This window comes from Oncorhynchus masou, chromosome 29 (genome assembly GCF_036934945.1).
Source record: "Oncorhynchus masou masou isolate Uvic2021 chromosome 29, UVic_Omas_1.1, whole genome shotgun sequence".
NCBI classification, from domain to species: domain Eukaryota; kingdom Metazoa; phylum Chordata; class Actinopteri; order Salmoniformes; family Salmonidae; genus Oncorhynchus; species Oncorhynchus masou.
Genome location: NC_088240.1, coordinates 60,846,573 through 60,872,756, shown reverse-complemented (window position 1 = coordinate 60,872,756; position 26,184 = coordinate 60,846,573). Strand labels below are relative to the sequence as shown.

The following is a 26,184-nucleotide window of genomic DNA, read 5'->3' as shown; positions in this document are numbered from 1 at the left end:
CTTTCTCTCAACTCTCTTCTCTTCTTTCTCTCTCTCTTTCTCCTCTAGTCTGGTGGTGTTGGTGGCCCTCAACATGCTCTTGTTTTACAAGTTGTATTCTCTGGAGAGAGCTGCACACACACTGGAGACGTGGCACTCCTTCTCTCTGTCTGACAGGTAACCAAGCCAGGATAGATCTTTATGTTATAGTCATTACTACTTACCCATCAGAGGTTTATTTCACCTTCTTATTTAACCAGCTAGTTGAGAACAAGTTCTCATTTGCAACTGCGACCTGGCCAAGATAACGCCTAGCAATTCGACACAGTACAACAACAACAGAGTTACGCATGGGAATAAAAAACAAACATACATTCAATAATACAGTAGAACAAAGAAAACAAAAAGTCTATGTACAGTGAGTGCAAAATGAGGTAAGATACGGGAGTTAAGGCAATAAATAGGCCATGGTGGCGAAGTAATTACTATATAGCCATTAAACACTGGAATGGTAGATGTGCAGAAGATGAATGTGCACGTTGAGATACTGGGGTGCAAAGGAGCAAGATAAATAAATACAGTATGGGGATGAGGTAGATGGGCTGTTTACAGATGGGTTATGTACAGGTGCAGTGATCTGTGAGCTGCTCTGACAGCTGGTGCTTAACACTAGTGAGGGAGATGAGTCTCCTGCTTCAGAGATTTTTGCAGTTCGTTCCAGTCATTGGTATCAGAGAACTGGAAGGAAAGACGACCAAAGGAGGAATTGGCTTTGGGGGTGACCAGTGAGATATACCTACTGGAGTGCGTGCTACTATGATGACCAGTGAGCTCAGATAAGGCGGGGCTTAACCTAGCAGAGTCTTGTAGATGACCTGTAGCCAGTGGGTTTGGCAACGAGTATGAAGCGAGGGCCAACCAACGAGAGCGTACAGGTCGCAATGGTGGGTAGTGTATGGGGCTGTGGTGACTAAACGGATGGCACTGTGATAGACTGCATCCAATTTGTAGAGGCAATTTTGTAAATGACATCAACGAAGTCTAGGATTGGTAGGATAGTCAGTTTTACAAGGGTATGTTTGGCAGCATGAGTGAAGGATGCTTTGTTGCGATATAGGTTCTAGATTTAGATTCTAGATTTAATTTTGGATTGGAGATTCTTAATGTGAGTCTGGAAGGAGAGTTTACAGTCTAACCAGACACCTAGGTATTTGTCAACATATCCTAAGTCAGAACCGTCCAGAGTAGTGATGCTAGTCGGGTGGGCGGGTGTGGGAAGTGATCGGTTGAGTAGCATGCATTTAGTTTTACTTGCGTTTAAGAGCAGTTGGAGGCCACGGAAGTGGTGTTGTATGACATTGAAGCTCGTCTGGAGAGTTGTTAACACAGTGTCCAAAGAAGGGCCAGAAGTATACAGAATGGTGTCGTCTGCGTAGAGGTGGATCAGAGAATCACCAGCAGCAAGAGCGACATCGTTGATGTATACAGAGAAGAGAGTCGGCCCGAGGATTGAACCCTGTGGCACCCCCATAGAGACTGCCAGAGGTCCGGACAACAGGCCCTCCGATTTGACACACTGAACTCTATCAGAGAAGTAGTTGGTAAACCAGGCGAGGCAGTCATTTGAGAAACCAAGGTGACACTGTCCTATTCTCTAGATTTAAACCTCTGATTCCCACTGTTCTGTTTTGTTCTATGATTTAGTTTTGTTCTCTTCCGTTGCTCAAGAAACCAACTTTCATTGGATATTACTTACCACCAGCGCTGCATTTCTAGCATGTGAACTAACTCCTCTTCTCTTGCTCTCTCTCCCTCCCTCTCTTCTCTCCATCCAGTCCTCTACCCCAGTCTGCAGGAGAGTGGGCCCAGGTGTTGCAGCTCCAGAGACAGTTCCACCAGGCCCAACTGGGCAAATGGCAACAGATCCTCCAATCCTCAGTCACTCTGCTAGATCAGGTGTGTGTGTGTGTGTGTTTACTCTCTATGTGCGCACGTCATTTACAAAGCGTACACACGGCTTCACTGTTATTCATGAGTGAGTCATCATGACTGTCGTAATGACATTAGCCTCCTCCTCTGTCTTCTCTCTCTCCCTCAGATGAAACAGTCGTTGGAAAAGCTCCACCGTGGCGTCGTCACTCCAGAAGTCCAGCAGGATCCCCCCTCGAACCCCACTTCAGAGTCTCTCACTGAGCACTGATCCTCCAGCCATCACCAGCCCTCAAGTGGGTATGACTAAACCACGGGGGAGGTAGCCAGAGGGGAAGGGTCCGGCTGGGCCAATCAGGGAGAGTGACTCACTCACCCGACCCCGAAGCTCCACTCCTACTCTTCTCTACTCAAAACAGACAGGGAGAGATGTGGGGGGAGTGGGAATTACCTGTAAGGGGACCTTCACTAGCCATAACTCCCCACGCCTCAGTTTGAGCAACCTGCAATGGGGTTGGGGGGTGAGAGACCTTTGGGGGGACTACACTAACCATAATTCCCCACACCTCAGTCCAAGTTCCACCTTCCATAGTCCCCACCACCTCTCACGTCCAGACAGTTAGACTGGGAAATGTCTTCAGGACTACAGCAATAACATAGTCATACATTACCATATCTCCCACAGTCAGTGCTAAAGGCTGGCCAGTTTGTATAGTACCATCCGCTCCTCACATGCAACCAACCATGCTGCTCTCCCTGAACCATCTCCCCTGCCTGAGCAGCCAAGAGACATTTTCAAGACAGACCATCGACTGCATTTCAGCATGTGCAGCCCTGCTGCTGCATTTCAAATGGATAGACTCGGGTCCAACGCATTTCAAATGGATAGACTCGGGTCCAACGCATTTCAAATGGATAGACTCGGGTCCAACGCATTTCAAATGGATAGACTCGGGTCCAACGCATTTCAAATGGATAGACTCGGGTCCAACGCATTTCAAATGGATAGACTCGGGTCCAACGCATTTCAAATGGATAGACTCGGGTCCAACGCATTTCAAATGGATAGACTCGGGTCCAACGCATTTCAAATGGATAGACTCAGGTCCAACGCATTTCAAATGGATAGACTCGGGTCCAACGCATTTCAAATGGATAGACTCGGGTCCAACGCATTTCAAATGGATTGTCTTGACTTGGTCCGACTGCATTAATCAAAATGGGCCAACCTGGATTAACTTTGTGTTTCAAAATGGATGCAAATTGGTAGCTTTCCCAGCCCTGAGAAACAGCTATGGCTCTGTTCCCAGCTGAAGCCAGCCTAGAGGACTTATGTGCCTCGGTGTGAGGGGTCCGCTCAGCTAAGTCCCCCTTGAGCCTCCAGAAATGAGGGACACATGAGGAGAGCGGGACGAGAGAGGGGATAGATACATGAGACTTTCTGTAATCCAACCATTTTAGTCGTTCTTCCTTTCTCTCTTTCTCTCCATCAATCTGGGATCAGCAGCTTCCATCGTAAAGGCTTGATCTCTGACAAAGGCAGTCCGTCCTCTGGGAGAGTCATTTCAAAACCAGACGTGAATAATACAAAAAGACTCCTAAACCCTCTACGAGCTCATGTTTATCATTAGCTGTCTTTTTGATGGTGACTGGGTTGTTTTGGAATTGAGAGAGAGCGAAGGATGATTGTGTGCGCCAGACCATTACAGTATTTATTTTACACGACTTTGATTTCGAAAAGTCCTGTCCCGCTCTCAATGCGAGTGGATTTTTTTCCCTTCTATATGCTCTGTGTTAATACTTCAGCACGGACCAAGAAAGAGCTATAAAGTGAATATTTTATATTTCCTGGTCATAGCAATAATGATATTTGGTGATTTATACTACCTTTTGAATGTGTAAAAAGTAGTATGTCACTAAAGTGTGTTTAGGGCACAATGAGACGAGCAAGCAAAGATCTGGAGTTGGAGAAGAAGACGGAGAATTCTATGTATTAGAAAGAAGTGTCCTCATCGTCACATCGTCACTGTTACATTTGGTATTATTAAGATTAGTATGATTATGACTTTGTTTGTTTTTCCGCACTTGGTCAACTTCTAATTGTATTATTGGATCGGACTTGAAGTGTTTCAGGGTTACCGACTACTCTGTAGACCAGTCTGCGTACCAAATAGCACCCTATTCCCTTTATAGTGTGGTGCACTACATAGGAAATGATGTGCCGTTTTGGGACGCAGACGCCGTAGACCAGGTAAACAGAGAGATGCAATAAACTAGTGACTTTCTAGTGTAAACTGGACTGGATTTAAAAAAGGACCAACCAGAAGTCTAGGCCCGGAGAAAGGGAAACTATTGCAGTACTGTGTTTGTGAGTTCAAATTGATATGTTATTCCTTTTCATTTTATATCTTCATTTTGTAGTCTTCTTGTTTTCTTGTTTTTGTTTGTCGTAAGGTCATCTCATTTTATTTTCTGCCCCCCCCCCCATCTGATTCCCCCTCACTGTCTCTCATAAACCATTTCTCTTTTCCTAATTGTTTTCCTTTTCATCCCCCTTCCTATTGTCTTTCACTCTTCCTCTCTCTCTTTCCTCGTTGTGCTCCCTGCCCCCCTCTCTCCTGTGCAAGTGTGTGAGCCTTGCTGTGCACGGCCAAACAGTGAGTGATCAAAGGATGTACTATATTTATTAGGGTCAGGGAGGAGAGGGGGATGGGGGTCGCGGGGAGCAAATGTACTGTAAAAGATTTGATTGTACACAATGCCCTGGAGAGATGAAAAGCTCTAAAATATGCAACAACTCATCGGAGTCTTGTTTTTTTTAAAGTGTGTGTGTCATTTTAAGCATTTTCATAAAAAGTTGAACGAAAAAGTATTTCAAAACAGTCGGTGTAATTATGTCATCTTTCTGACTTCCCAGCTTGTCCAAATTCAAACTTATTTGCTGCTTTGACCTGTTGAGGCAAAGCATTTCATTGATTTTTAGATCTCTGCCAATCACAGCGACTGCAGACAAAGTCCATGTAGATCGATACTGTTGATTGACCTACAAACACAGTTGACCTACTGGCCTACATCATTACCAAGGAGCAGGAGACACTGTTGCAATCTATTCATGTCACAGGAATTGATCTGGCCTGCTATCTCTCTAGGTTGAAGGGTGGTCATACTGCTTACCGTATTAGATAATATATCATAATATCTGTCATTTAGTAGATGCTTTCACCCAAAGCAACGCAGTCATTTGTTATACCTACGAGTGGTCCCAGGAATCGAACCCACTGTTCCGGCATTGCAAGCGCCATGCTATACCAACTGCGCTTCAGAGGACACGTTAGTTAATGGGGAACTTCAAACCTTGTCGTTTTTTTTTTAAAGAAGAACTTGAACTCTCCTGTTTGTTTGTTTGTTAATTTCATACCTTCTCTGTTAATAAAGGGGGGACTGAGAGAAGGGAGATGCGGTGTAGTCGCCAGGATACGTACAATTAACATTTTAATTGCTCTTATCCAGAGCAACTTAGTGCATTTGTCTTCAGATAGCTAGGTGGGACAGCCACATATCACAAGAATAGAAAGTACACTTTTTTTCCTCAACGTAGCTATCAGTCGAGTCAAAGCTAGAATGGGGGGAGAACGTATGTGCAGTGCTCTTAACTGTAAGGCCACCCTCAAGCACCTTGTCCATTATGTTAAAGTATATTTGGGAATTGTCATTTAAATAAGAACGGTTTTAAAAGGTCATAAGGGAACGTTTGTGTTTGACCACTGCCGAAGTCGGTCATGGTTGATGCCATGGTCAACAGACTACACTATCTGACCCTCCTGACTCCCAGTGAGCCCGTCAATTACCTGGAAATGATACATCACCAGTTTCCAGTCAGGTACTCTATCATGAGGTTAGCCACAGCACATTGACAGCCATACAACATGTGACTGCATGCCAGTACAACAGGCCATTTCTGTCCCACACTTCAGTAGCCCCTATGCTCTTCAGATGATATCATTACACTCTGTCTCTCTCTGCGTGCGAAAGAGACCGAAAAGTTCGCACAAACATTTCCCCAAATATACACATCTGACACGGTAGAGATTGTTTTGATTTAATAAACCAGACATAAAGCCTACTCCATTCTCACATGACAATTGTATTATGGTATAAAGCTGACTGTTTTGGCAAGCAACATTTCCATAGTAATGTGAACTGGAAAAGCTCTCTTCAGTGAACATTTTTAATTACAGCAGAAGTAGATTATTCCCTGTTTTAAGTCTGTTTTTTCCAACATATATTCCGCTATTTAATGTTGAAGTTCTGTGATAGGTGAATAGAAACTCTAACTTGACAAAATCGGCGTAACGTTTTTTTTTTTTAAAGGAATTTTGAATAATTCAAAATCTTGAACATTAATTCTAATGAATTATTATTCTTTCACTTTTCTGTACTTCAAATGTAGCAAACCCAGATCCCAATGACATTCTATAAGAAAGTATGCATGCAACATGGCAGTCCACATTAGGCAGTGATATGCTGCCCCTGGAGGTATAATTCAGAATTGACTGCCAAATAGGAATGACAGGGATGTCAGTTTTCAATAGCAGCTCACTGTATTCTGTTCCATAGGGACTGATCGATATGAGCACTAAGCCAACACTATGTATATAGTATAGTTTCTGCTCACATTAGGTATCTTCATTAAATAACTTGTTTTAAACCAGTTTAGCGTCTTGTTTAAACCATTTCAGGTCTTGGACTAGTCACAGACATTACTGCTCCAGACACACTGGACAAATTGTGGTAGTTTCCCACGGTAGTAAATGGTAGCTAATATCACATGCCCTTGGTTGTTGTAAATATGGTCAGGAAATTCTAGCAAATTAAGCATGAATGAAATATGGAGAGAATGCAATTATACTGCAATAAATATATGTATAATGTATGGAGGTTTCCAGTCACAACGGTAGAATGATAGTCTCAACATTTAAAAATTGCACTGCTATAATGTGACACTTTCTAGAAAGATATATTGGTGGATAATTATAGCTTTGAGGAATTGACCATGCTCATTTCCTTAAGTCGTCTGACGTAAGCATCCCTCACAAGCTGATGTCCAAATGAATGTCCATCGAATCACAATCGTCCGTTTCTCTCGCAAAATCTCAATGAGACCTACCGGTTATGTGAAAATGATTCCATTGCATTGATAAATAGTTAGCTACAGTCCTCAATTTACAGTATGTACAGGCATGAGTCCTACACTAGACACTGGATAGTGAATTTGCCCTGATCCTAATGTACTTTTTGAGCTTGAGAGAGTTATCCTATTGGTAACATTACTAGAACATTAATGCTTTAACCTTTTAACAGGTAGACAGATGTTGTCAAACAGAAATAGTTGCTCTGGATGTGTACAATCCATTACTCCCAGCTCGTCAACCGTGTGTTAGGCTACTACTCCCCATGGTACTTATTTCATTAACCTGAATGCATAACTTAAGGTTTTACTGGGATGCTTTTGAATATACCGGTAGGCTAGTCTGGATCTGCGCATAATAGCCATTGAAGGTCTGATCAAGATCGGCTACTGAAGCCAAGTAAGATTGCAGTTGAGTTCTGATCTCTAATTGCTTTGATACAAGCACACTTTAGAGTCCTGAAATTGACCTTTAGAAACATATTAATGCCAATGGTTATGATGTATTACTACACATGCATCTATACTTAATGTACAATGCTATGTATGAACTAACTTAATATAATGTAGGAGTATTACAATGAAGATTTGGATTGCATAATTAAGCATACGTACTGTATATACAACTCTCTTTGATATTATAGTACTGCTCGATAGTACACTCATGCTGTATATTTGCATTTAAATACAGTAATGTCCTTTTTATTCCATTGGCTGTTTCACTTCTCATCCATCTGTTCTCTGGACAAGCCTCTTGGCTGCTCCTCCTGGGTAATGAGATGGTGTCATAATGGAAGTCTGGAAGAAGGGGTGTAGTGTTGAAGGGCTATCGACAGCTATTCGTCGTTTGAAGCCATTAATTAACCTGAAATGAAAACAAAACTTGTAAGAAAACATAGATGCCATGACTCCACTACTTAAAGGAGAAGTTATATTTTAGGGGGAGAAACCATCTAATATCAAGTTGTAAAATCCTGAACTTCTCCTTTAAAATTCAAGTGTTGCTAATTTCGTTCTGGGTACTGATATGAGTTCCTTCCCATCAGTGATGGAACAAGAGTAAAGGAAAGAACAGACAATGAACGGCCAAGAGTCCAGTTATGGATTAGTAGGAGGGGAAACCTACCAGTGCTATTCGGTCACTGCCACCATTGCACAATTTTCTTTACTCTCCGAAGCTATAGCTAAGTAATCCGCCCTGAGAGTGAGGAATAGGAGAGTGGGGGGCAGAGAGGCAGTTGGAAAGAGTATAGAGAGAGGCAGTTAGAAAGTAACAGTTTTAGCTAGGAAATTACATAGCAAGAAAATATTTTCAGAGGAAGATTGAGGAAAAAGTGTGTAAGTGTGTGCTCTTGTGTGTGTGTGTGTGATGAATTGGACCAGTGTGTGTGTTTACTCACGCGCTCTCTCTCAATGCTTCCTCGCCTTGCGCTGATATCTTCCTGTAGCAGTAAATCATCTCCACCACCAGCCATACCTGCAGCCCAACGATGGTGACATACATCATCACCTCAGACAAGATGGACGCTATCCCCCTGGTCACTAGAGAAAGAGATTATGAGTTAAGAAGGAGACTGCCTTAATTAATTAGAAGCTATTTCAATGAAAATAAACAGGTTTCTGAATTTCTGATGCCTCATAAAACATGATGAACCAATTATCCCCAGACATCCACAAGGGTTCAGTGTTTCACTGGAAATGGACCAGTTTTTCAAGGTCAACATTAATCTCAACTAAAACTGTTGGAATGACTTCAAGTAGTGGGGGAGTTGACTAAGCTTGCTGCTAAACCCAATGCTCTAGAGACACTGCATCGACCGTTGTGGGAGCTTTTAAAATATTACTTAGGATTATGAAAGCAATTTAGCTCTTGGAAGTCTTTGACCGCTCCTCTCTTGAGAAAAATCCTTAATCCGAATGCAGGTCCATTGAAGCAGTACAGTAGGTCCCTATGTGTGTACAGTGCCTTCAGAAAAGTATTCATGCCCCTTGACTTATTCCACATTTTGTTGTGTTACAGCCTGAATTCAAATGAGGATTACATTTATCTTTTTAAATGTCTCACCCATTGACACAATACACGATAATGACAAAGTGAAAACTTGTTTTTAGAACGGAATAAAATAAGAAAATGGTGGAGTGAAAATGAATTACAGAAATGGCTAATTTACATGTCCATATGTATTCACACCCCTGAGTCAGTACACCTTTGGCAGCGGTTACAGCTGTGAGTCTGATAGAGGAAATTATGGTTGACATGACTAATTATGTATACATTCCAATCAGAACTGACTAGTCAAAATGCTATAATGTACTGTACATGTGAATTTTCTCTCTTGCTCCCATTCCCAATTGTATATAATGTAGTCAGGAGTTTAGTAACAATGAAGGTCTGTTCCTTAGTTCATTCAGTTGTACAATCTCCAGGTGGTAGGAACGGCCCATCTCCAGACTGTCTAGAATGTTGATTTATACTGACTGGCCTTGACTTCGTGCTGATAACGCGAAGGCTCCAGAGCTAGAGGGCCCCTCTACTTGTGAAATAGATAGAACGTTTAGAAAACGCTGACGTCATTTTCAGTTTATAACCTGTGGAAATATGTGTATGTTGTTAGTACTCTCGTGTAATAAACGCTGTTACCTTTGGCTTTTAAGACTGGTCTCAATCTACTTCATGCATAATTAATGAACTTACAACTCATTAATGAATTAGAAATGAGTGCGAATTGGTTTTGGCAATAAAACATACAGGAATTTAGAATTCCTCTATCAGAGTCTTTCTGGGGAAGTCTCACACCTGGATTGTACAATAATTTCCCATTAATATTTTTTTAATTATTCAAGCTCTGTCAAATTGGTTGCTGATCATTGCTAGAAAGCCATTTTCAAGTCTTGCTATAGATTTTCAAGCCGATTTAAGTAAAAAATGTGAGACTGGTACTCAGTGATGTGTTGGATTTGCCCCAAACATAATTATATTCAGGACATAAAAAGGTTCACATGTTTTGGCAGTTTTACTTTCGTGCCTTATCGGAAGCATGTTTTGGAATATTTGTGATACTGTACAGGCTTCCTTCTTTTCACTCTGACATTTAGGTTAGTATTATGGAGTAACAATGTTGTTGATCCATCCTCAGTTTTTTCCTATCACAGTCATTAAACTCTAACTGTTTTAAAGTCACTATTGGCCTCATGGTTAAATCCCTGAGCGGTTTCCTTCCTCTCTGGCAACTGAGTTAGAAAGGGAGCCTGTATCTTTGTAGTGACTGGGATACACCATCCAGGGTGTAATTAATAACTTCACCATGCTCAAAGGGATATTCAATGTCTGCTTTTTTCCCTTCAATAGGTGCCCTTCTTTGCGAGGCATTGGAAAACCAAACTGGTCTTTGTGGTTGAATTTGTGTGTGAAATTCACTGCTCAACTGAGGGACCTTACAATTATCTGTATGTGGCATACAGAGATGTGGTAGTTATTCAAAAATCATGTCTCTCTTGCTGCGGGTGATTCCTTGATCCACGTCTACTCAGACGACACCATTCGGTATACATCTGGCCCTTCTTTGGACACTGTTAACAAACCTCCAAACGAGCTTCAATGCCATACAACTCTCCTTCCGTGGACTCTGTTCTTAAATGCTAGTACAACTAAATGCATGCTATTCAACAGATCGCTGCCTGCACTCGCCCGCCCGACAAGCATCACTACTCTGAACGGTTCTGATTTAGAATATGTGGACAGCTACAAATACCTAGGTGTCTGGCTAGGCTGTAAACTCTCCTTCCAGACTCATATTAAACATCTCTAATCCAAAATTAAATCTAGAATTGGCTTCCTATTTCGCAACAAAGCCTCCTTCACTCACGCTGCCAAACATACCCTCGTAAAACTGACTATCCTACCAATCCTCGACTTCGGCGATGTCATTTACAAAATCACCATGCCATCCGTTTTGTCACCAAAGCCCCATATACCACCCACCACTGCGACCTGTATGCTCTCGTTGGCTGGCCCTCGCTACATATTCGTCGTCAGACCCACTGGCTCCAGGTCTTTGCTCGGTGAAGCCCCGCCTTCTCTTAGCTCACGAGTCACCATAACAACACCCACCTGTAGCACTCGCTCCAGAAGGTATATCTCACTGGTCATCCCCAAAGCCAACACCCAATTTGGCTGCCTTTCCTTCCAGTTCTCTGCTGCCAATGACTGGAACGTGTTGCAAAAATCGCGGAAGTTGGAGACTCATATCTCCCTCACTAACTTTAAGCATCAGCTGTCAGAGCAGCTTACCAATCGATCCCTGCACCTGTACACAGCCCATCTGTAAATAGCCCACCCAACCACCTCATCCCCATATTGTTTTATTTACTTTTTTGCTCGTTTACACACCAGTATTTCTACTTGCACATCATCTGCACATCTATGACTTCAGTGTTAATTTGCTAATTTGTAATTACTTTGCTACTATGGCCTATTTATTGCCTTACCTTCTTACTCCATTTGCACACACAGTATATCGATTTTTCTATTTGTGTTATCGACTGTACTTTCGTTTATCCTTATCCTAAATCTGTGTTGTTTTTTGTCGCACTGCTTTGCTTTATCTTGGCCAGGTCGCAGTTGTAAATGAGACCTTGTTCTCCACTGGCCTACCTGGTTAAATAAAAATGTTAAATACTATTTTTGCACACAGAGTGAGTCCATGAAATGTATTACATGACTTAGTAAGCAAATGTTTATTGAACTTATTTAGGCCATAACTTGCCATAAAAAAGGGGTTGAATACTTATTAACTCAAAACATTTCAGCTTTTCATTTTTTTTTATATTTAAAAAAAAAAAGTTCTTTTTAAAAACATGATTCTATTTTGACATTATGGGGTATTGTGTGTAGGCCAGGGCCAAAAAACACAAGGGGTGTGAATACATTCTGAAGGCACTGTATCTATGTCTCTACTGTATGTCTTTTTTGATACAGTATCTACTTAATGGTCAGCTGTCATTGACAGTGATCTGTTGGATAATCATTGGCGTGGCTGTGGCTGAGCCTTTGGATTGTAAGATATGAGACTTAATGACAGCTGTGGCCGCTTCTGTGACGGGGCTACAACTACTTACCATCCATCAACAGCTGTGCAGATAATGAGATGTATGACTGTTTCCTGTTCGCCCCTCTGTCGTATGTCCTTGATTTTGATATCAATGCTTCCATTTTGGAACATGGTCCAACCTACCATGGGCCATCTAACCCTGACACTCAATCAAAATCATATAACTCATGCACCTTGTTCATCATCCGCTTGGACAATATTGCCACTTTTGTCAATTCAGGCATGGACATTGAGTGTCGGTCAACTCCTGCCCTCTCTTCCCTTCCTTCCTTCCCTCCCTCTACCCCACTGCCCTCTCTTCCCTTCCTTCCTTCCCTCCCTCTACCCCACTACCCTCTCTCCCCTTCCTTCCTTCCCTCCCTCTACCCCACTGCCCTCTCTTCCCTTCCTTCCTTCCCTCCCTCTACCCCACTACCCTCTCTTCCCTTCCTTCCTTCCCTCCCTCTACCCCACTGCCCTCTCTTCCCTTCCTTCCTTCCCTCCCTCTACCCCACTGCCCTCTCTCCCCTTCCTTCCTTCCCTCCCTCTACCCCACTGCCCTCTCTTCCCTTCCTTCCTTCCCTCCCTCTACCCCACTACCCTCTCTTCCCTGAATGTACTACAGTATTTCCCTCTCTTCCACCCTCCCCTCCGCTCTCCCTCTCCCCTATCCCCAGATGAGGGTGTGTGTCTACTATACTGTTTGTGTGTGTGTTCGTTTGTGTCTAGACCTAGACCTAGCCCTGTGAACCCTAAAGCCAAAGCCTTACGTCTTGGCACCACGTTGAGGTGGACGATCTTGGTGACGTCAGTGTGGAACCCGTAGGAGGTGAAGGTGAGGGTGCGGTTGAAGATGCAGCGGTAGGTGCCCGTGTCGTTCCATGTCACGTTCAGGATGTAGATGGAGCCGTCCTGCAGGTCCTTGGTCTTCTTGCTGCCGTTCCAGTCCAGACGCTCGTAGAAGCGCTCGTCCGGGATGTCGCTCATTAGATCCTCGTAGCTGTAGATCTATCGGAGAACACAATGGGGGGGGGGGAGTGAGCTTGCAATCCAAACTAATATGCTGTTTCCCCGTTAAATGGAGCATATCAGTTTGGATTGGCCTTGTGGTTAGAGCGTATGCCCTGAGATTGGAAGGTAGGCCGTTTGAACCTTGGTCATGTCATACCAAAGACTGTTAAAGAATTAAGGAGATGTATTTGGGGAAAGGCCTTGCAATAGACTAGCATCCTGTCCAGGGGTGTACATCGAGGATCCTGCTATTCTGGCTTGGACAAGATTATTTAGTTTCGATTCTAGGTTATATGAGACAGGGTTTGGTGAGCCAACACACTCATGCTGGGCAGATTATATTAGGATTGTTACATTACTGGATGAAATCTGTGCAGCACTTTAATCAAAGCACCAATGTTCTGCATCAACAAGGGCTCGTATCTCTGGACTAACAAGGGCTCATATCTCTGGACTAACAAGGGTTCATATCTCTGGACTAAGTGCTCAATCAGGTACTTTGATTCTGTCATGATTTTATTATGGAGTGATTTCAAAAAAAGATTAAGTAATTTCTAAAGCAGTTTGGTTAGTACAGTATAAGCAGTGTTGAAAAAAGCACCCAATTGTTAGACTTGAGTAAAAGTAAAGATACCTTAAGAGAAAATAACTCAAGTAAATGGGAAAGTCACCCAGTAAAATCCTACTTGAGTAAAAGTCTGAAAGTATTTGCTTTTAAATATACTTAAGTATCAAAAGTAAATGTAATTGCTAAAATATACTTAAGTATTAAAAGAAAATGTATAAATAATTTCAAATTCCTTACATTAAACAAACCAGACTCCACCATTTTCTTATTTTATTAAAGTGTACGGCTAGCCAGGGGCACACACCAACCCTCATACATAATTTACAAATGAAGCATGTGTTTAGTGAGTCTGCCAGATCAGAGGCAGAGATGTTCTCTTGATGAGTGTGTGAATTAGACCATTTTCCTGTCCTGCTAAGCATTCAAAATGTAACGAGTACTTTTAGGTGTCAGGGAAAACGTATGGAGTAAAAAAAAGTATTTTTACATCAACAAGTATACGTATCATGTGCAGTGTTTTTCCTGGTCCAGCATGCATGTCTATAACAGGGATTCTTATTTTTACAGTAAAACAATATAATAATAATAATAATAATAATAATATGTCATTTAGTGTATACATTTTAATCCAAAGAGATTTGTATTATTCTAAAATGTATGCATTGTCTATGTGACCCCAGAAGGAATCGAACAACAACCCTGAGGTTACTAGTGCCACACTCTTACCAAATGAGCCAGACAAGACCACCTACAGTGACAGGTGAAGTGACTGGTCTACAGGCCTAAACGTCTTCTGACTCTGCCCCTTGACCCCTATGAAACAACAGGCTGAATAGCATGGTCAGAGGTCTAACCCCTGTCACTCTGCTCTTGACCTCCAGCTCTGACCTCTCCTTGGGGTTCTGTTTCACGAGATCAATCTGAGCTTTATTTTGTTTGAAGTTACTGGATGGAATACAAGGCCCCTACTAGCGGCTATTGATGCATAATAGTTTAGGGCCTTTATTGTTTTTGAGTATATGCTTTCAGCATTATGCTCAGCATGTTGTAATAACTGAGGGTTGAATCCTAACTAGTATGGATATGGACACACAATAACTCATGTAAATCATGCATTGCTATCAATAAGAGATTGTTTTAGTTATGCACACTGGTCTAAAACGGATTCACCACTTAACATCCAAACTTTTGTTTCACGGTTTCCAAATATTGTAGTGTCAAACCAGGCAACTGGCTGCGGCCACTCCCAGCAGGAGCCCTTGTTGAGGCCGTCTTAGTCACGGCCTGCCTGCATCACTTCCTGATGCATTAGCTGTTTAGAAACAAACAAAGCTAATGGGATCTCTCTCCTCATGTATGCTGTTATGTACTGGAGGGATTTAATAGCTAATAGCTGCCCTGTATTGATGTTGGAACAGACTCCTTCCTTGTAGGGAAAGTTGTGTATGTTTACATCTGACACTGAGGAAAACAGCCTGTCGTGAAAAATGCATGGCTGTGATGCTCTTTCTCATGATAAATGATAGCTCCCATTTCACTGGAGAAGAGAGTACTTGTTTTGCTGACATAGAAATTGCGTATGAAATGTAACCATGCTTGTTTTGATTGATGTGTTTTGTCTTTTTAGTGAATGAGTTAAAATGATCTATCTTGATGTGTCCCCATTGTATAGCACCCATTGGTGTGATGACTTGGTCGTCATTGTGTTTAGTGGGGCTCTAACATTCATGAATTGCTTATGAAACCTTGTTTCCAAATTGAAACTAAAAGGCCTGCCTTTGTTGCTGATACAACAGACAAGTCAACCTGCTTCGCTACCTCATTGACCCCTCATGGGGTCGATCCCCACAGAATGAATGGGGACACTTTTTCAACTCTGCTGGGAGGGATCACTTATTGTGCACTTGCACACTCCCTGTCATGGATTTAACAGCTGTGGAAACCCCCTCAAGCCAATGTTAACACCAATCCAATCCTTTAAATCCATGTCAATCCTTTAAATCCATGTCCATGAGTGCGCGAGTGCACAGTTTAATAATTGATTTATTATGTTCTTTATAGCACTTTTCATCATCTCAAAGCTGTGTCAAAAGCCAAAAACAAACAAGCAATACATCACGAGTCGCCAAGCCATAGTTTGCTAGGTCAACCAATAGTGTTTTTTAGTTTAGGAGAAATGTGGAGAATCGAAGGTGTGTCTCAACAATATGTATTTTCCCCTGAAGTGTGCACTCATTCACTACTTCCCACAAATGTAAAAGCACTGCAGTCGGGCTAGTGGGAGTACCATACTTAATCTACCAGTCATTTCCTTTTAAATCAATGACGGGAAGTGAACAGGTGCACATATTGCGAGGAGAAGAGATAATTGGGATATATCCCACTACTGTCCCTATGGATCCGTTTCTACTCACTTTTGTGAACTCGCTCTCCCCTTTGGGCATGAAGGACCATTCAACAGTGGCCTCGGCGGGCACCTCGCCCCTCATCTTACAGGAGATACAGCCCAGCTTAAAGCCTTCGCTGACCACTGCGTCAGTGTCAGAGTCCACCTCCACACAGGCTCCATGGCATAGAGACGCTGAGGAGAGAGAAAGTACAACAAACATACAGTTAGCCATGGATATTTGGTGCTAGCCATGGATATTTGGCTTTACAGCCCACTGGGCACACTGGGTGAATCAACGTTGTTTCCACGTCATTTCTTTGAAATGACGTGTTGACCCAACGTGGCATAGACGTTGAATTGACGTCCATGCCCAGTGGGAGTGCACTCCTCTTTTACAGTGGTCACATCCGTGCAGCACGATAATTTGATCACTATAAACGGTTGGTCACTATAACCACGTTCACTTAAAATGGAGTGCAGTGTACGAGTAAATCTGAAGTAGGCCTGAGAGCCATCATGGGTGATGATCCTTGTTCATTGTTCCATGGCTTGAGAACAGGCCGACACAAGACCAACGCTCTAGTGGTGTTATCTCAATACATTGCAGGCAAACTGTCTCCTAATGCTAGTCAATTGAATTGGCAGATAATATGATCATGATATGGTAATGATATAATTAAGAGTTTTTGCTCTGCGTGCTTGCTCCTATCGCTCATAGCATGCTTGTCTTTTTTTCAATATCAGAGCATAAATTCTTGCATTTTTTATTTTTATTTCCACTCATAATTTCGATTTACGTTTTGTTGTCGTTTTGGTCAATTGTGTTTTTTTCAGATTCATATAGTCTATTGACGAATTAGCCAAATAAGATACAATGGCTAAGGGTGACCTGGATGTAGAAATTGAGTTGAAATAAACAGATTGCAGTGAGCGATGCTAGTCTCCTTGCAGCCTGACTGCGAGGTATATATAAGTAAGCTACTTGCATATATAGACGCATAAGTCTATATATGCCAGAATGTCACATACTGTACATCGGCCGAGAGCAACACACCTGTAACTGCAAGTGTTTCTTTCTCACACTGCACCCTGCAGTTTCCACAAAGGCATCTGCACCTGCATCGCTCTCAACCAATGATCTCGGGCTATTTTCAGCTTTGACCTCTGGCGATGTGATTTGTTCAACCGTAATGAGATGAGGGGACAGGATACACATTGCACAGCCTGGCAGATGAAAAGTGACTTGAAAAATAAACCAATGCATAGTTTGGTTGAATTTCATAGTCACCATTCATAATATACTACAGTACCTGATATGCACCAACGTGAGAACTCTCTGAAAGAAATATTGCAACACTGAATGCTGATACAGATGAAGACAGAGAGAGAGACAATGCTGCAGAATACTGCAGAGAAAGAGGAAGAAACAGAGGGAGGGCGGGAGGGAAGGAAAGAGGGAGGAAAAGAAGGTGGGAGGAAAGAGAGAGAGTTAACAGCCATTTCTAGGAGAGGCAGAGGAGGGCACAGGTGTAATTCCTGCTGATTCATTGCAGAGAGAGGGGGAGGAGGAGGGAGTTAACATCACAACAGTTTAATCACATCAGCTACTTCTACACGGGGAGAGGGGGTCGGGAGACAACCCATGCAGACAGACATGTAGAAAGGGGACTGGGATGGCAAGATTGCCACCCCATAGCACTTCACATGACCAACATTTCACACGACCACCATATCATCCAGCAAATTAGAGAGTTGGAAGGGGGTTGGGGGAGGTCACAAGACTGGACATAATGCTGATACACCATTGCTGCAAGACAGCAGAGGAGGGAGAGGGAGAGTGGTGAAAACTGACACAGTGTAATTATAGAGTACACAAACAGTGGCAGTGGTCGTTGTTTGAAGAGGAGTGAAGAGAGGAGAGAGGCACAGTGGGGAGGAGTGGATGCTGCTGCCGGCTGTTCATAGCAGAGACAGCGAGAGGAGAGGGCAGGAGAGGAACAGAACATGCAGAGTGGGTAGACTCATCCAAACAAAGTGTAGACTCAGTGACCTACAGTTGAAGTCGGAAGTTTTCATACACCTTAGCCAAGTACATTTAAACTCAGTTTTTCACAATTCCTGACATTTGATCCTAGTACAAATTCCCTGTTTTAGGTCAGTTAGGATCACCACTTTATTTTAAGAATTTGAAATGTCAGAATAATAGTGGAGAGTGATTTATTTCAGCTTTTATTTATTTCATCACATTTCCAGTGGGTCAGAAGTTTACATACACTCAATTAGTATTTGGTAGCATTGCCTTTAAATGGTTTAACTTGGGTCAAACATTTTGGGTAGCCTTCCACAACCTTCCCACAATAAGTTGGGTGAATTTTGCCCCATTCCTCCTGACAGAGCTGGTGTAACTGAGTCAGGTTTGTAGGCCTCCTTGCTCGCACATGCTTTTTCAGTTCTGCCCACAAATGTTCGATAGGCTTGAGGTCAGGGCTTTGAGATGGCCACTCCCATACCTTGACTTTGTTGTCCTTAAGCCATTTTGTCACAACTTTTGAAGTCTTCTTGGGGTCATTGTCCATTTGGAAGACTTATTAGCGACCAAGCTTTCACTTCCTGACTGATGTCTTGAGATGTTGCTTCAATATATTCACATAATTTTCCTACCTCATGATGTCATCTATTTTGTGAAGTGCACCAGTCCCTCCTACAGCAAAGCACCCTCACAACATAATGCTGCCACCCCCGTGCTTCACGGTTGGGATGGTGTTCTTCAGCTTGCAAGCCTCCCACTTTTTTCTCCAAACATAATGATGGTCATTATGGCCAAACAGTTCTATTTTTGTTTCATCAGACCAGAGGACATTTCTCCAAAAAGTACGATCTTTGCCCCCATGTGCAGTTGCAAACCGTAGTCTGGATTTTTTTATGGAGGTTTTGGAGCAGTGGCTTCTTCCTTGCTGAGTGGCCTTTCAGGTTATGTCAATATAGGACTTGTTTTACTGTGGATATAGATACTTTTGAACCGGTTTCCTCCAGCATCTTCACAAGGTCCTTTGCTATTGTTCTGGGATTGATTTGCACTTTTCACACCAAAGTACGTTCATCTCTAGGAGACAGAACGCATCTCCTTCCTGAGCGGTATGACAGCTGCGTGGTCCCATGGTGTTTATACTTGCGTACTATTGTTTGTACAGATGAACGTGGTACCTTCAGGCGTTTGGAAATTGCTCCCAAGAATGAACCAGACTTGTCGAGGTCTACCATTTTTTTTCCTGAGGTCTTGGCTGATTTAATTTGTTTTTCCCAAGATGTCAAGCAAAGAGGCACTGAGTTTGAAGGTAGGCCTTGAAATACGTCCACAGGTACACCTCCAATTGACTCAAATTATGTCTATTAGCCTATCAGAAGCTTCTAAAGCCATGACATCGTTTTCTGGAATTTTCCATGCTGTTTAAAGGCACAGTCATCTTAGTGTATGTAAACTTCTGACCCACTGGAATTGTGAGTTATAAGTGAAATAATCTATGTGTAACAATTGTTGGAAAAATTATTTGTGTCATGCACAAAGTAGATGTCCTAACCGACTTGCCCAAAATATAGTTTGTTAACAATGACTTCAACCTAAGTGTAAGTAAACTTCCGACTTCAACTGTATCACCAACCTTCTGCAAACTAATTTCCGGTAATGTGACAGACACAGAGCACAATATCCAAATCCGTTGCGTAATCTGTTGACGGTTGGGCAGAGATTTGCCTTATGCAACTAATATTCCAGAAACTGCAGATTAGATTAGGAGAGGAGGCAGTGTGGGGGATTAGCCGTTGATATCAATTTACTGAATGCCCTCAGTCTGAATGCAACAATACAAAATGGTGAGTTATAGTTCAGTCCATGAAAAGGCTGTCTTTCTGTCAGCCCCTACAGACTGATGTTGGTAAGTCAACTGTTAGGAACGGAAGGGATTGCAAGAGGATGGATGGAGGTCATTCTCTGAGTCAGAGAGGAGATAGAAGGAAAAAGCAGAGAGAACATACAATAGAGAGTTATCTACAGTAGAGTGAAGGAGGGAGAGAGAGAAATAGAGAGAATGAAAGAGGGATCTATAGAGCGAAGGAAAGAGGGAGAGAGACAGAAGGGAAGCAGATCACGTCAGTTTCCATGACAAGGTTATCACCCATTCACAGTGGAGATGCATACACGCCCTCGGCCCGGGGAAATAGCACACATCCATGACATGTCCCTGGACACTAACCAAGAAAGGAACTTTCCATAGGAACAAATACGTGTAATGTACTGTTTGTTGCATTCATTTTCTCAGAGAAATTGACACATCTAGACCAGTGTCGCTGGCAGCTAGTGAAGTGACTGCATTTGAGGATGCCTGAAGAATTCTTGGATCTGTGCTGAAAATGGCCTATTGACACTCCCCTAGGCTTTTTCTATATTTGAATTAGAATCTCCAGGGAAGGAGTTGTCCATAGTACTGTACATTGAAGTGTGGTCTGGGAACTTCTATCAGTTTATCCAACTTCGAAACAGACTAAAGTATATTGATGAACTAAATGCTCTCACGTAAATCACTACCTCCCTGCTTAATGGATACCAAACCCATTTATCCTTGTCTGCCCTTGCTCAACTCCATATCTCTCTCGTGCTGCCTATCTCACTCTGTCTCGGTCTCTGACACACACACACACACACACTCAGATGTGTGTGTGTTGTCGTGAGACACCCATCAGGAAATGACTTAGGAGCACTATCCTCCCCACTCCCTGTCTCCAGGCCCAATACTCTGGCTGTGTGTGTGTGTGTGTGTGTGTGTGTGTGTGTGTGTGTGTGTGTGTGTGTGTGTGTGTGTGTGTGTGTGTGTGTGTGTGTGTGTGTGTGTGTGTGTGTGTGTGTGTGTGTGTGTGTGTGTGTGTGTGGAGATTTTTGTGTGTGTGAACTGCTTCAACCTGAGGCTGAACTGAACTGCTTTCACTCATGGGCAGACCCAGAGAGAAAGAGGGAGGGAGAGAAGCCGCCATGTCCCCTCTTACGGAGGACCCCGCATCAGTGGTGCCTGCCTGTCTAGACTGACTAGGAACAGAGCGCCAAGAATAGAGGCTCTATGACCAACAGTCAGTTTATCTATCAAGTGTGTGTGTGTGTGTGTTCAATTAGAACATTTAGTCATGGTCCAGATTAGCGGATTAGATTAAACGGATAGATTACACCTTCCATCAAATTTACAGATTTGAATAAATTATTTTATTTTGAGGCTATTCTGAACACCTAGGAGAAGCTTGAACCAGATCACAACTGCAAGTATATGAATGATCTTATCAGTGAAATGGCTGCTGCATTTCCATTTTCAGTCTTCCTATCCCAGATGTTAGCACACACAATTTCAGTCCATCAATCAGGATAGCCTTTGGGAGGGCTATTTGAAATGGGAAAGTGAAGAAATTACATTGATCTTAATTGAAGCTATGAACTATTGAATTGATCTCATCCAAAGTGCTTGAGATGTTTGGAGAGGCTTGCCACTTCCAGTATTCCACTAATATTAACCTCGTCCTCTAGCAATTCCTGCTCGTGCATTTGACAGGATTCGGGTCTATGGGCCTGTGCTGGTCTCTCTAACAGCGAGGATTCCTCAAGGCTGCCAGTCTTTAGAGTTGATATGTCTTTATGTTTTACACTTGTCAACAGCAAGGACAAACGAGGCAAGGTAGTATACAGTTTAGTCATATTGGGGAAAAACTAGGTCGGCCCATTTTGGTCTTCTTGTCTCACTCCCATGTACTTGTCTCAATCATCTGCTTGTCCAACTCTCATCTACCTGTCTCACTCTCATATATTTGAAGACCAGACTTATTTGAGGATTCTTTCTGTCCGTCCTTATCATCACCCATTGTCTGTCTCCCTCTCTGTCCTCTCTCATCTTCTCTCCCTGAATGGGTACAGATGTGCACAGGACGCCAGACCCGGTCTCTCTTTGGGCTGCCCTCACTTGGCCGGTCCAGCAGACAGACAGGATGTTTTATTTACCTGTTACACAAGTGCTGTTGCATAACACTCATACCTCCACCCCAACCTCTCTCTTCCTCCTCCTCCTCCCTCTCTCTCTCTCTCTCTCTCTCTCTCTCTCCCCTCCCCTTTTCTCAAAAACTATTTTCTTTCAACCTGGTCTCATTGTCCTCCATCACTCTGCAGCTCTCTTTGTGCAGCAACTCTCCATTCTCTCCCCCCCCCCCATTATTTTGCTGCACTGACATCATTTTAAGAGATTTGGCTGTAGTGCAGCCAGCGAGGCTAAACTGTGTGTCCTGAGGGTACTGCTAACGGGGGCAGGTTTGGAAGGGGACATGGTGGGGCATACTGTGTGTCCTACATTTGGGACAACAAGTGGTGGCAGCAGTTGTTTCGTTTACAGGGGCAGGGTGAGAGGGGGACAGAGTTTGGCTGGGGGAGATAAGCTCCCCCTAAATCTCCCATTTAAGGAAATGCTTCCTTTTTTGTATTCCGAGCCTCAGCATAAACAAAGCATGTGACACGGAAGCAAAACCACACAGCACGTACTTCTACATAAATACACACATACAGTATACACTGTACTCTCATAGATCAGACCATGCATCAGAAAACCTTCTGTCTGATTTGTGCTTTCACCACCACTCTGTAATAGTTAGGGCCACGTGTGCGTAATTACCTGACGCCTCTGAATTCTTCCGCTGTTCTGTTCACTACACACTTCAGTCTGACTGCAATCATTGAAGTCGTTTGTGGTGACGTCAAAATGAGGGGTGGTGTACAAAAGTCTTCGGCGATTGGATCATCTCTAACCAATCCGAGTAACAAAGCCAATGACGAATTCTCCAAATGCAGCTTTACCCACATCAGAATGGTAAGAATTCATTAGCGTTCTAGAAATCGTCTGGGAGGTACTCAGATCCAGACTAATTGCGGAGAAGAAACTAACGTCCGTGGTCGTGGTGTAGCATTTGACCGGAGCAAGGAGTTTAGGTAGCCAGGCAATGTGTGTACATCCATTCAACTAGAAACATGCAGGTTTTTCACACAGAGTTGGGATCATGATCTAGATTCCGCATGGTGACAATTTTGTTCTTCAGCAAATGGTTGGGGGATGGGACCGTTATTACAAATAATTTGAAGACAGCAAATTGACTACAAGAAGCCCAAACAGATACACTACATGACCAAAAGTATGTGGAAACCCGCTCGTCGAACATCTCATTCCAAAACCATCAGCATTAATATGGAGTTGGTCCGCCCTTAGCTGCTACAACTCCACTCTTCTGGGAAGGCTTTCCACTAGACGTTGGAACATTGCTGCAGGGACTTGCTTCCATTCAGCCACAAGAGCATTAGTGAGGTTGAGCGCTGATGTTGGGCAATTAGACCTGGCTCGCAGTCTACATTCCAATTCATCCCAAATGTGTGCAATGGAGTTGAGGTTAGGGCTCTGTGCAGGTCGGTTAAGTTCTTCCACACCGATCTCGACAAACCATTCCTGTATGGATCTCGCTTCGTACACGGGGGAATTGTCATGCTGAAACAGGAAAGGGCACTCCCCAAACTCGGATTGCCAGATGGTGAAGCTTGATTCACTCCAGAGAACGTGTTTCCACTGCTCCAGAGTCCAGTGGCGACGAACTTTACACCACTCCAGCTAACGCTTCGCATTGCACATGGTGACCTTAGGCATGTGTGCAGCTGCTCGGTCATGGGAACCCATTTCATGAAGATCCTGATAAACAGTTCTTGTGCTGACGTTGCTTCCAGAGGCAGTTTGGAACTCTGTAGTTGCAACCGAGGATAGATGATTTAAACGCGCTGCACACTTCAGCACTCGTTCTGTGAGCTTGTGTGGCTTACCACTTCGTGGCTGAGACGTTGTTGCTCCTAGACATTTCCACTTCACAATAACAGCATTTACAATTGACCGGGGCAGCTCTAGCAGGGCATACATTTGACGAACTGACTTGTTGGAAAGGTGGCATCCTATGACGGTGCCACTTTGAAAGTCACTGAGCTCTTCAGTAAGGCCATTCTACTGGCAATGGTTGTTTATGGGGATTGCATGGCTGTGTGCTCAATTTTATACACAGTTGAAGTCGGGAGTTTACATACACCTCAGTTTTTCACAATTCCTGACATTTAATCCTAGTAAAAATTCCCTGTCTTAGGTCAGTTAAGATCACCACCACGATTTCTTTCAGCTTTTATTTATTTCATCACATTCCCAGTGGGTCAGAAGTTTACATACACTCAATTAGTATTTGGTAGCATTTGCCTTTAAATTGTTTAACTTGGGTCAAATGTTTCGGGTAGCCTTCCACAATAAGTTTGGGTGAATTTTGGCCCATTCTTCCTGACAGAGCTGGTGTAACTGAGTCAGGTTTGTAGGCTTCCTTGCTCGCACACACTTGTTCAGTTCTGCCCACAAATGTTCTATGGGATTGAGGTTAGGGCTTTGTGATGGCCACTCCAATACCTTGACTTTGTTGTCCTTAAGCCATTTTGCCACAACTTTGGAAGTATGCTTGGGGTCATTATCCATTTGGAAGACTCATTTGGGACCAAGCTTTCACTTCCTGACTGATGTCTTGAGATATTGCTTCAATATATCCACATAATTTTCCTACCTCATGATGCCATCTATTTTGTGAAGTGCATCAGTCCCTCCTGCAGCAAAGCACCCCCACAACATGATGCTGCCACCCCCGTGCTTCATGTTTGGGATGGTGTTCTTTGGCTTGCAAGCCTCCCCCTTTTTCCTCCAAACATAACGATGGTCATTATGGCCAAACAGTTCTATTTTTGTTTCATCAGACCAGAGGACATTTCTCCAAAAGGTACGATCTTTGTCCCCATGTGCAGTTGCAAACCGTAGTCTGTCTTTTTCATGGCGGTTTTGGAGCAGTGGCTTCTTCCTTGCTGAGCGGCCTTTCAGGTTATGTCAATATAGGACTTGTTTTACTGTAGATATGGATACTTTTGTACCTGTTTCCTCCAGCATCTTCACAAGGTCCTTTGCTGTTGTTCTGGGATTGATTTGCACTTTTTGCACCAAAGTACGTTCAGATGAACGTGGTACCTTCAGGCGTTTGGAAATTTCTCCCAAGGATGAACCAGACTTGTGGAGGTCTACAATTTTCTTTTTGAGGTCTTGGCTGAATTCTTTTGATTTTCGCATGATGTCAAGCAAAGAGGCACTGAGTTTGAAGGTCGGCCTTGAAATACATCCACAGGTACACCTCCAATTGACCCAAGTGATGTAAATTACCCTATCAGAAGCTTCTAAAGACATGACATCATTTTTCTGGAATTTTCCAAGCTGTTTAAAGGCACAATCAACTTTGTGTATGTAAACTTCTGACCCACTGGAATTGTGATACAGTGAATTATAAGTGAAATAATCTGTATGTAACAATTGTTGTAAAAATTACTTGTGTCATGCATAAATTAGATATCCTAACCGACTTGCCAAAACTTTAGTTGTTAACAAGAAATTTGTGGAGTGGTTGAAAAACGAGTTTTAATGACTCCAACCTAAGTGTATGTAAACTTCCGACTGTCAGCAATGGGTGTGGCATACTTTGTTCATGAAATAAATTAAATAAGTATGTAATTGTTGTGTCATTTGCTCTCTCAGGTTCCCTTTATTTAATATTAGGTTTTGGTCGAAGATCTGATAACATTCAGTATCAAAAATATACAAACGGAGAGAAAATTTGAAAGGGGGCAAATTATTTTGTTCACAGCACTGTACATGTAATATGGATTCAGAACGCATTTGTGCATAATGCAGTGGTGGACCATCAGGGCCAGCAAGGCCTTCTCTGCTGGCCTAAACATCATCAGAATATATGTATTTTTTTAAATATATTTTCCCACAAATACGTATTAAATTATTCCCCAGAGTAAGAGTTATACTCTTCATTTCATAGCTTTCCTATTGGTTGCACTGCTTCCAGCCCCAGGTTGAGATTTGGAGGGCTGGTCTTTATGTTAGATCTTTTATCC

The 26,184-nt window shown here is 42.9% G+C and overlaps 2 protein-coding genes across 3 annotated transcripts in view; one reads left to right on the top strand and one right to left on the bottom strand.

The window, feature by feature from the left end:
* Nucleotides 1–4,813, top strand: part of LOC135520159 (protein Aster-A-like) — a 35,438-nt gene extending 30,625 nt beyond the window's left edge. The window contains exons 17-19 of one of the 2 annotated variants that reach the window (XM_064945515.1): nucleotides 49–156; nucleotides 1,815–1,935; nucleotides 2,078–4,813. In XM_064945515.1, the coding sequence (XP_064801587.1) occupies nucleotides 49–156; nucleotides 1,815–1,935; nucleotides 2,078–2,179 (331 nt within the window). In that variant the 3' untranslated portion in view covers nucleotides 2,180–4,813. The remainder of the gene's footprint in view (nucleotides 1–48; nucleotides 157–1,814; nucleotides 1,936–2,077) is intronic. The other variant, XM_064945516.1, reaches the window with a different exon arrangement.
* A 3,414-nt stretch (nucleotides 4,814–8,227) lies between these two features.
* LOC135520161 (sodium channel subunit beta-1-like) lies at nucleotides 8,228–16,374 on the bottom strand. Its single transcript, XM_064945517.1, has 4 exons — nucleotides 16,180–16,374; nucleotides 12,957–13,194; nucleotides 8,497–8,638; nucleotides 8,228–8,294 (listed from the first exon to the last, which is right to left on the bottom strand). The coding sequence occupies exons 1-4, from the start codon at nucleotides 16,372–16,374 to the stop codon at nucleotides 8,228–8,230; spliced, it is 642 nt and encodes a 213-aa protein (XP_064801589.1).
* Nucleotides 16,375–26,184: the final 9,810 nt, after the last annotated feature.